Consider the following 12,332-nt stretch of genomic DNA (forward strand, 5'->3'; position numbering starts at 1 on the left):
TATTATAAGATCCAAATACAATTCTAACTTATTGTATGATCATTGATGATCATTTGGAAGTGTGTTTGAGGCTGGCAGAGACTCACATGAGATCCTCTCAACCTGTGACCATCAATTTATTTTTTTGACCCTACTGATTTCCTAAGTTAGTCCAGTGGGTCGATAATTTTCATAGGTTTGTTCTAATGGATAATAAAAGAATATCAACTACAAATCCAGTAAAAGCACGTGATACAAGAGTTACACATTTAGCTGCATTTCAGTGAGTAAACTAAGAATTTGATCACCAAGCAACTCCATGACTTTAACATGCTTAATTCTTGAACCCCACCTTTGTGGCCTTGGTTGTATGTCACACTGACAGATCAACGACACTCAGCATCTGCAACTCTTATAGAAGTAAGTTCTATTTGTAAGTTGACTTTTAAGAAGCCAGCCTGTTATTTCCTAATGATGCAGACAGTCTGTGTGTGTCACACAGAACATGGGTCTATATGTGTGTCATAAATATGAGACGTGAGGTGAACCAACATGGACGCTCTGGTTCTGAGAATAACAACAACATGACTCGTTTGTCTCGGTGGTTTGTGATCTGTTTCTCTGATTAACCAGAGCAGAGGAACTTTTTCTTTTCGGTCTGGGACAGATGTTGAAAGGGCCGACATGGTGTCAATTTTAAACACTGATCATTTTTTAGGAGACAAATGTATTAGAGAATGTAAGTGAATCAATCATTTATAATTCTAATAATGATGTTCACAGAAACACATCACTAAATAATTCTCCACTTTTATTCTCCATAATATCTTGTTCAAACTTAGTTTTCCTGATGTTAAGAACAACTAACATCTGTCCTTTAATTTAATTTCTCTCACAGAATAACAACAACCTTCCTGGAATCATTCTCTAAACACGATGATTGTACCGTCATTGTTTGATTCAAGTGACAAACCCCAGATAACAGTGTGGTAGCTGCAGAACAGAAAACCACACAGCCTGTCTGCTGCAGGAAATGAAGCGATGATTCACAGTCAACAGTTTTAGAAGTTCTATTAACCACTGAGGACAGATTCACATCTGCTGCTGTTCACACTCTGCTCCATCTCTGGAGTTTTTCCACTGAACCCTGCACACACACAGAGTTAAACTGCATTCAGTGATCCACAAAGATGACCCACCTGAAGGTCACATGCTCACACATTGAAATGATGATTTGTAGTTTTACTGATTAAAGGTTCTCACTGACACAGAGTCGGTCATTATCCTCCAAAATGACAATCAACACACAACATGGACGATTGTTACTTTTAAAAACTGCAGATGTCATTGTTGGATTAGAATTTACAACCATTGTAGAAAACATCCATTAAAAAAACACATTTGAACTTGTTCACTGACTGAAACTGTAAAATTACTGTAACTGTGTCATTTTAAACATTTGTTAAAATAGGTTTAAAGTGTAAATGATGACACAAACTGTAGGTAACATTTTACATTACCTGTAAATAATTAACCAGAATAACTTTATTCACAGTTCCTGCAACTTGAAAATAATATAAAAAGCAAAAGTAAAAATACATGAACTTTAAACACGTAGATAGTAGATAGATATTTTATTTACACTTAGTCACAATCAATATTCTGTATTATGTGTATTTGTCATGTTGAGAAAGTATCTGACCTGTTCATTAAAACAATTAACTAATATTTCTGAAAACGGATCAAAGTGATCGATGAGATGAAGTGATGAGATGTGATGGTGAGAAAAGTGCAGCAGAAAACAGTCAGTCATCATGTGAGTAGTTGCTGGATGCTCCGTTGTCTGTGAGGATCCTCAGCAGAGAGAGTCCACAGCAGTACACCAGACTCTTCACTATCAGCACTGTGTAGAGCAGACAGAGCAGCTTCACCTGGTACTGAGACTGGAGAGGATCCAGGGGAACCACTGCAACACAAAAGGATTCAAACAGAAAGCAGTCAGTGCTCTGCTCTCTCTGCAGCACAACATTGGAGCTGTCCATGCAGAGAGGCAGCAGGTGATCTTACAGTCAGCTTGCTGCAGAGCTGCCAGGTCTGCTGGCTCTCTCTCTGGAGGACAGGAGGCTGCTGGAGCTGGAAGCTCTGAAACACAAAAGGAGTCACATGTTTGGAGTAGCAGGGACAAATGGCAGTGCTCTGCTGCTCTGCTCTCTGTGACAGCGTCTCCACATGAAGCTGAATCCCTGCTGAACACAGTCACCAAACCTTCATCACCTTGTTGTGTTTGGGCCTCCACTGTCCCCCCTTCATGCTTCACCTCACAGCGGTATTTATATGTGCTGCTCTGTGGCTGATGGAGCAGCAAGATGGAGGCGCTGCGTCCCGACTCTCGGAGCTCCAGCTGCTCTCCCTCAGCAGACGGCAGCTCTTCCAGACGACCATTCTCCTTTCGTCTTTTCCAGGAGAACTGGACCAGAGGAGGAAACATGTCTGAGGCCACACACAGCAGGGAGCTCTTCCCCTCCAGGTGGTCTCTGGATGCTGCTGGGTACACGCTCACCACGGGCTTCAGCACCTGCTCACCTGAAGCTTGAAGCAGCAACAAGCAGCACAGACACACATTCACACAGTCAACAGCAGCTTCCAGCACTGCAGCAAATTCAGTGGGATCCTGGAAACCACCTGGACTCTGATCCAGTAGAACTTTCTTCTATCTCCACTAGATATATTCTAGTAAACTAGTCCTCAACACAAAGTTCACTACACAGACTGGATCAGTTTTACTGATGTTAGCAAAGATCCTGTTACTGACACAGGGTCGACAAACCGTGCTCGGTAAACAACACTGGTAGAGTGCAGACGAGGAAAATGTGGCAACCAAACCACAACAGCTGTTTAAAAATTGGGATTGATAAGAGAATTAATTTGTGACTTTTATTTAAACAGAAACATAATTTTAAGGAGTCACAGTTAATATCACAATACAACTAAATATAAATAAATAAATAAAATTTGCCTGATTTTAAATACACAGTACTGTGCAAAAGTCTTGTTCACCATTTGCTTTTTTCTTTCATGAACAATAACCAGTATCTATTTCACTTGTTTGTTTTTTTTAACTTATAATAAAAGTTGTTTCTTGGCTTCTCTCCTTCCACAAAAAACATTTCTGGTCCACCTTCTTCAGGCTGCAGAAGGACCAACTTGGCATCCACATGAAGCTGCCAGATGCTGAATAAGGTCCTTGCTGGACTTCTGATCTCTCTTGATCACTGTGAACATATTTGTTATGAACACTAGCTGTATTCTAATTAAGTGACTACAATATAAATAGGTTTTTATTTATAATAGCACTGTTAAACCGAAGAAGAAATTAATGGTGCCTAAGACTTTTGCACAGTACTGTAATTCAACTTGTTGTTAATTGAATTTGTGATTATTTATGTAACCAACATAAAGTAATATATATTAAACCTAATTTAATATATTATTGTTTTCATATAGTTTTAATCTACAGTAGTAGATTTCTGTCCAACTGTGATTTAACATATTTTACATGTTCATACAGGATATATTAGCTGCACTGAAAATACATTCTACATTCTAATGTTATTTCTATTTATCGTGCACTCAGAGCTGAAACTTTCAGATCCTAGAGTTTCTGCAGTATGTGTAATACTACATACTGGATACTACTAATGTTTTCTTCAAGGTATTTGAATCAGTTTTACTGATTATGTAAAACACATTTATCCACTGATCACAAATACTTGATCTGACATTAGAAGAGTTTCTGGAAATTTTCTGTCCAGGAAAATAATGTTAAGAAATATTGAACATTTCAGAATCCGCGTGAAAGTGAAGAATCCTGCTCATCACTAAAATTCACTTTGTCTCTAAATTGAGTCCAAAAAGTGAAGAGAGCAGGAAAATCCTCCACAATCATTGATGTGGAATTGGACTGATTTCAGGAGAGAGAAGAGAGAAAAGAAAAACAGTCTGATGATTGAGGAGAATCCAGAACCCAGTTCCAACACAGACTTTTTCTCTTCTAAACTCTTTGAGCTCCTGCACAAATCAAGAATTCCTTGTGGTGCAGGGAGATTTCAACATGTTTTCACATGTTGTTGAACTTTTTCATTGAAGAACGGCTGCAGAAGGAACTCTGTACTAATGAGGAAAAACTAACATGGAAAGTCTGAAGCAGCACAAACGGACTTTAAACACATTTTACACTTGTTCAATAAAACCACTGAAGACAAAGACAGTTGATTCTTACCTGTTACATACAGTTTAGTTCCTGAACCAAAGATCCAGTCTCACAGTGACAGAGAGTGATACAAAAACCTGTTCTGCTGTTGAATGTGTCAGCTGAGGTGAACGAGTGCAGATGATGAACCAGGATCAGATTTCAGCTCCATGAGGTTTTTCTCTAATGTTCAGATCAACACCACTGTTTTTGTTTTTCTTTATTGTTCAGTTAATTATTGGATGGATTCTCAGTTAAACTGGTTCATTCCTGTTCCCCTCAGGATGAACCGTAAGAACTTTGTTGATCTGATACTTTTTTATTTTGCATCATAAATGTCCTGATGAATCTAAACTTTGAACAAACAAACAAATAAATGTTTGTTCTTACCTGTTACATAAAGTTTAGTTCCTGATCCAAAGATGTAGTACCGGTATCCTCCCACAGTGACAGAGACTGATACAAAAACCTTCTCTGCTGTTCAATGTGTCAGCTGAGGTTTATTGTTCAGACTGAAATATTTCAACAACTATTGGATGGATTCTCAGTTAAACTGGTTCAAACATTCATTGATTTTCTGACTTTTCATCTGTTTTATAATCTCCTGTTTCAAAAACCTCCAACACTAATAACATTTCCCTCTGTGTCAACTGTGTTTCTGTTTTATCTACTTTGCATTGTAAATTCTTTAACTTTCACAAATGATTATTCTATTATTCTCAATTAGCAACAATTTCCATTTTGCACTAGTCTCTCTCAAGTTAGACTTTTTGCAGGATGAAATAAGCTAAATAACAAATTTAAATGATATAAAACAATTGTTTTACTAAAACATTCTGCGGCATTGATGCAAGAAATTGTGCTTTCCCTAGAATTAGCATTAGCATGGTATCTGGAAGTTGAGTCATGGTAACTGGACTTCCTTCTTATTTGGTTGAAACATTTTACTACTCATCAAGTAGCTTCTTCAGTCTTAAGATAGTTGATTAGAGACACCAATTTATGCTCCAGGTTTGGTTTTACTTCACCCCTGGACTGAATAGGCTTGTTAGGTGAAACAAAGGAAGGGGAGGATGTGAAACGATTTAATAATCACACCTTCGTCAGCCCCTCCAATTTTCTAAAGCAGGTTGTTACATGTGTCTGACCTGGTTGACGTGTGAGTTGGGCCTGATCTTCCTGGGGATGGATGAAGGGGCAGCATGATAAATAGCAGACAGGCTGTGTCTGAGGTCTTCACCTCTGTTTAGTGAGGGGGTGTTGATTTGTACAAGTTCTGGGCCGCCAACCCTGAGCCTGGTTCTGCTGGAGGTTCCTTTCACTAAAGGGAGTTTTTCGTCTCCACTTTTTCCTGTTGGGTTTTAAATACACTGCTCAAATAAAGGGAATACTTAAACAACACGATGTAACTCCAAGTCAATCACACTTCTGATTAATCAAACTGCCCACTTTGGAAGCAACACTGATTGACAATCAATTTCACATGCTGTTGTGCAAATCGAATAGACAACAGGTGGAAATTATAGGCAATTAGCAAGACACACCCAATAAAGGAGTAGTTCTGCAGGTAGTGACCACAGACCACTTCTCAGTTCCTATGCTTTCTGGCTAATGTCACTTTTAAATGCTAGCAGTGCTTTCCCTCTAGTGGTAGCATGTGACGGAGTCTACAACCCACACAAGTGGCTCTGGTAATGCAGCTCATCCAGGATGGCACATCAATGCGTTTTTTGGAACAGGGTGCTGCCTTGTTGAAGACCCACTTGGGGTATGCACAGGTCTTAAGAGCTGCCCTCAGATGCCTGTCTTCCTTCTTTTGGGCTTCTACGGGGGTAGGGATGTTTTGTGCTCTATGGTTCAGTGTCCTGATGGATGATGTGAGTCATTCAATAGGGTAGTAATACAGTTTCCATCCACCATCCAGAATCTCAGTCCAAACAGTCCTCAATTACATAGAAAACCCAACAATCCCATTTGAACAAGCTTTAACCAACAGTGGAGAGGAAAAGCTCCCTTTAGAGGAAGAAACCTCCAGCAGAACCAGGCTCAGGGTGGGCGGCCATCTGCCTCGACCGGTTGGGGTGAGTGGAAAGAGAAGAGAGAAAAGAACAGCAGGCAATAAAGACAACAACAAGCAGCAGAAACACTGGACAGGTTGGTAGAACCAGTAACTTGACTCTGGAGATATACAGCTCCAAGGAGGAGGATACCTGCAGAGGAGAACAGAGAGAGGGAGACAGAGAGGAGGAAACACAACTACAGGAGAGAGAAGACACAAAGTTAATGACATGAAATGGTAGAATTACAATGGATAGAGGAGAAAGGAGAGAGGAGAGGAGCTCAGTTTATCAGTAGATGATAATATTCTCCTCATTGTGAGGAGAAAATGTCCTCACTTTGTAAAAATGTCCTCAGTCTGTCAAAGCTGGACAAAAGAGGGGAGACCACACCTGAGTACCTAGAAAAATATATTTTACATAACTCTATAGAAAAACTAAGAAAAGAACAAACCAATCAGAGTAGAAGCCCAGGGGAGAGAGAGACTGGTTGACTGCCACCAGTTTTATACTGCAGCCAGTCCAGGTGAGCTGAATCTCACTGATGACCAAACTCCACCCACCAGACTTCTGCCAAGAGAAAGGTCTTTAAAGGCAAAGGGTCATCACAAGTCCAGAGGTCAAAGATTCCTGCTGGTCCTCACAGTGATAGTCAGACAAACACACAGTTTGTTACTGTGGTGGCTTCAAATGGGACCTGAACAATGGGAACTTTGTGTGTGTGGACTTCTGCAAATGAAGCAACAGTGTGTTTAAAGAAGCTGGAAGAAAACAGCAGCTGCTTGATTTGACAGCAGGACAAGAAGAAAAGGAGAAGTTAGTCCAGATTCCTGATCAGTCGCCTCTCTTGGATTTGAATCCACACATTTCAAATCACTAAGAGTTCAAATGTTTGTGAGTGTGAAGCTCCAGACATGAGTCCCAGTTGTTACTGAGCTTTATTTGAGCTGTAGCAACGAGCAAATGAACAACATGTGGACTGAAGATACAGTCCAGGACACGAGGACTTGGACAGTTTCTGTCCTTCAGGCTCTGAACTTCAGCTCATTCAGTTTGGAATCAAAGATTCAACATTAAAGTCTCAGTTTCATTTGAGCAGGATTATATCAGTGAACATAGAACCAGAGTGTCCTGGTAGCTGAATGGTCAGAGTCTCTGCAGCAGAACTGGAACGTCCACGGATGGACTGTGAGAGTTTTACTGAACATTCAAAAGAAGAAAAGAAGTTTCACTTCACTACAAACAGAAAAAAGAATTTATCAAATCAACTTAAAAAGTTTGGAGTTTCTGGAAAGTTCACAGAAATACTTTCACAGTTTTTGTTTTTAAACATCTTTGCTATTAAAGAAATATCAAGTCAAGTCAAGAAGCTTTATTGTCATTCCAAACACATATAGCTGAAGCAGTACATAGTGAAATGAGACAACGTTTCTCCAGAACCATGGTTCTACATAAGACGGTAACAAGACAGAACATGGAGCTGAGGACTGCTAAGTAGTCCTAGCAAAACACATAAAGTGCATCCTGTGCAAACAGTGCAAGAACACAAACAGAAAGTGCAGACAGACATCTGAAGACAGCAAAACAGAACATAAAACACAAAAACAGCAGCGACCAGTAGCTGAAATGTAGAATTTACATCTGATGTACTGTAAAAACGATGGTGGAAATTATGTAGAACAGCAAGTTGAACATGTCAAATCAAGTGTGTGTGTGTGTGTGTGTGTGTGTGTGTGTGTGTGTTTGCTCAGTTCAGTTTGTTGTGTGTGTGTTGAGGAGCCTGATGGTTTGAGGGAAGAAGCTGTTCAACAGTCTGGTTGTGAGGCCCGAATGCTCCGGAACCTCTTCCCTGATGGCAGAAGTGTGAAGATTGGGTGTGAGGGGTGGGGGGGGTCGTCCACAATGCAGGTAGCCTTGCGGATGCAGCGTGTGGTGTAAATGTCCGTGATGGAGGGGAGAGAGACTCCAATGATCCTTGCGATCCGAAACGGTGCAGTTCCCGAACCAGGCAGTGATGCAGCCGCTCAGGATGCTCTCAATGGTCCCCCTGTAAAATGTAGTTAGGATGGGGGGGTGGCAGATGGGCTTTCCTCAGCTTCCTCAGGAAGTAGAGACGCTGCTGGGCCTTTTTGCTGATGGAGCGGGTGTTGAGTGACCAGGTGAGGTTCTCATCCAGATGGACACCAAGAAATTTGGTGCTCTTGACGATCTCCACTGATGCTCCATCGATGATCAGTGGAGAGTGGTCACTCTTTGCTCTTCTAAAGGCAACAACCATCTCTTTAGTTTTCCCAACGTTCAGAGACAGGTTGTTGGCCTTGCACCAGGCTGAGAGCTGATGTACCTCCTCTCTGTACGCTGACTCGTCGTTCTTGCTGATGAGACCCACCACAGTCGGATCCAGTTGCAGAGGGAGGTGGTCAGACCCAGTCAGCTCAGCTTCCCAATCAGCTGCTGGGGAATGATGGTGTTGAATGCTGAGCTGAAGTCTATGAACAGCATTCGAACATATGTGTCCATGTTGTCCAGATGGCTGAGAGCCAGGTGGAGAGTAGTGGTGATGGCGTCGTCTGTAGAACGATTTGGACGATATGCAAACTGCAGAGGGTCCAGTGGATGTGGAAGCTGGGACTAGATGTGCCTCATGACCAGCCTCTCGAAGCACTTCATGATGATGGGTGTGAGTGCAACAGGACAGTATTCAATGAGGAGACAGTAGACGTCTTCGGCACCAGCACGATGGTCGTTGACTTATCTGATATGATTAATTAGTTTTTATTGTTGATTTCTTGATCCCAATTTTTAATTTCTTTTTGCTATTTCATCAATAAAATAGTACAATGTAGGTGAACTGTGTGAACCTGTGCTGTAGTTTCCTGCTCTCTTCCTGTTACAAACACTGTTTGACATCTGTTCATCTGTTGGTTTTTGTTCAGGCTGCAGGAATCATTTCTCACTGTGGGAACCACTGATCCAACATGAGCAGTAGTAGGAGGCTGAATGATCGACTTTAACTTTCTCTATTTTTAACTCACAGCCGTTTCCTTTATTCACAGCTGTGAAATCATCTTTCTCAGGATGATTGTAACTTTTATCTATGCTACCAGTACTCCTACTAATATCAAGAATCACTCTGAATGTTTCTGTCTCTTTCTTCTGATACCACCAAACATAAGAACTACTACACTGGTCAGTTCGTCCACAGCTGAATGAGACGTTTTGTCCAACTCTCCTGGTCAATGTCAGATCATCCTGAACCAGCTCTGCTGCCATGGAAACCAGTGCTGCAGAGAAACCGAGCCATAGATGAAGGTTAGTGTGACAGTGTTGGTTAAAGGTGGACTTTGTTGGCTCCTGATTGGCTGGAAACACTCACCTGAACACAGACAGCACAGAGCAGCAGCTGGGAGGAAAAGCATTTTGTGCAGTGGTGTTTCCTCTGGGGAACCTGGGGAGAAGTGGAGCTCTGATGCAGCTGAGGCCAAACAAGGACGAGCTGTGAGATCAGACGAGGGCCACGTGGTTTCTAACGGCTCCTCCGACCTCCCATCAGCCCCTGCTGCTGCTGATTGACAGCTCAGCTGAAGCTGTTGTGTGGTTTGTTGCACAGTTCGAAGCATGACAATAATAAATTGACGTCAGACTGTCATCCATTCTCACTATGAAATTTGTCACTGATTGACATACAGGGAAGCCAGTCTAACCTCTGATCCATTCTCACCACGCATGCATGTACAAGTGCTCCAAGTGCGTCAAAACTCTAACAAGCTACTGAGTTGTCCAGTTAGCCTCCAACTTATCTCTTATCTTTTATTCTCTAAACTTTAAGAAAGAGTATAAAAATGAGTGGGGGAGCTGGACCAAGTGAGAGGCCAAAAACCTACCACTTACATACAGAATGGGGGGAGGACTTAATTTTCTAAATGTCATATTCAAAGTGTCTTTGCCTCATCTGTCAGTCCACTGCTATTCTGAACTAGTGAAATTTGAAGCAGCATTTCTAAACTAAAATCCCAGTTGTCCTGTTGTCTTTTTTTTTAAAGCAACGACAGCTGCTTATTTATGAGAGTCCCACATTAAGATTATTATAAGATCCAAATACAATTCTAACTTATTGTATGATCATTGATGATCATTTGGAAGTGTGTTTGAGGCTGGCAGAGAATCACATGAGATCCTCTCAACCTGTGGCCATCAATTTATTTTTTTGACCCTACTGATTTCCTAAGTTAGTCCAGTGGGTCGATAATTTTCATAGGTTTGTTCTAATGGATAGTAAAAGAATATCAACTACAAATCCAGTAAAAGCATGTGATACAAGAGTTATACATTTAGCTGCATTTCAGTGAGTAAACTAAGAATTTGATCTCAAAGCAACTCCATGACTTTAACATGCTTAATTCTTGAACCCCACCTTTGTGGCCTTGGTTGTATGTCACACTGACAGATCAACGACACTCAGCATCTGCAACTCTTATAGAAGTAAGTTCTATTTGTAAGTTGACTTTTAGGAAGCCAGCCTGTTATTTCCTAATGATGCAGACAGTCTGTGTGTGTCAGACAGAACATGGGTCTATATGTGTGTCATAAATATGAGACGTGAGGTGAACCAACATGGACGCTCTGGTTCTGAGAATAACAACAACATGACTCGTTTGTCTCGGTGGTTTGTGATCTGTTTCTCTGATTAACCAGAGCAGAGGCACTTTTTCTTTTCGGTCTGGGACAGATGTTGAAAGGGCCGACATGGTGTCAATTTTAAACAATGATCATTTTTTAGGAGACAAATGTATTAGAGAATGTAAGTGAATCAATCATTTATAATTCTAATAATGATGTTCACAGAAACACATCACTAAATAATTCTCCACTTTTATTCTCCATAATATCATGTTCAAACTTAGTTTTCCTGGTGTGAAGAACTAACATCTGTCCTTTAATTTCATTTCTCTCACAGAATAACAACAACCTTCCTGGAATCATTCTCTAAACACGATGATTGTACCCATCATTGTTTGATTCAAGTGACAAACCCCAGATAACAGTGTGGTAGCTGCAGAACAGAAAACCACACAGCCTGTCTGCTGCAGGAAATGAAGCGATGATTCACAGTCAACAGTTTTAGAAGTTCTATTAACCACTGAGGACAGATTCACATCTGCTGCTGTTCACACTCTGCTCCATCTCTGGAGTTTTTCCACTGAACCCTGCACACACACAGAGTTAAACTGCATTCAGTGATCCACAAAGATGACCCACCTGAAGGTCACATGCTCACACATTGAAATGATGATTTGTAGTTTTACTGATCAAAGGTTCTCACTGACACAGAGTCGGTCATTATCCTCCAAAATAATAATCAACACACAACATGGACGATTGTTACTTTAGAAAACTGCAGATGTCACTGTTGGATTAGAATTTACAACCATTGTAGAAAACATCAATTGAAAAACACATTTGAACTTGTTCACTTACTGACACTGTAAAATTACTGTAACTGTGTCATTTTAAACATTTGTTAAAATAGGTTTAAAGTGTAAATGATGACACAAACTGTAGGTAACATTTTACATTACTCATAAATAATTAAGCAGAATAACTTTATTCACAGTTCCTGCAACTTGGAAATAAGATCAATTGTATTTTTATATAAGTTTTGTGCAGCTGACTGTGTCATTTTATTCACTTGTGTAAAGAACAGTATCATCAGCATAGAGTTTTATAACCACACTGACACAGTTATAATAAGTGGTTAATCTACATGTTCAGTGATGATCATAAATCAACCAGATTAATGTGGAAACATCCAAACATACTTCTATAAATGAGATAAATGGACTTTTCTGCCTTAAGATTATGTTTTATGCTGTTTTTGGCATCGTTCTGAAAATTTTCAACAACCTGAATTAAATATGGGTAAAAAACTGTCAGAATATGTTTCTTGTCGTAATAACTTGTCTTATTTCTCTAATTAATTCATATAAATGAAGATTACAAAGAAACATTGTTAATTTTCATTTTATTTTGAATCTTGTACTGAAAGA

The 12,332-nt window shown here is 40.3% G+C and overlaps 1 protein-coding gene across 1 annotated transcript; it reads right to left on the reverse strand.

Annotated features, from left to right (window-relative positions):
• Positions 1 to 1,599: 1,599 nt before the first annotated feature.
• LOC113171881 lies at positions 1,600 to 9,558 on the reverse strand. The gene is made up of 4 exons (XM_026374619.2): positions 9,514 to 9,558; positions 2,254 to 2,689; positions 2,047 to 2,121; positions 1,600 to 1,945 (listed from the first exon to the last, which is right to left on the reverse strand). Exons 1-4 carry the CDS (start codon positions 9,556 to 9,558, stop codon positions 1,785 to 1,787), a joined length of 717 nt encoding a protein of 238 aa, XP_026230404.1. The 3' UTR covers positions 1,600 to 1,784.
• Positions 9,559 to 12,332: the final 2,774 nt, after the last annotated feature.

Source organism: Anabas testudineus, chromosome 17, assembly GCF_900324465.2.
Source record: "Anabas testudineus chromosome 17, fAnaTes1.2, whole genome shotgun sequence".
In the NCBI taxonomy this organism is placed as follows: Eukaryota; Metazoa; Chordata; class Actinopteri; order Anabantiformes; family Anabantidae; genus Anabas; species Anabas testudineus.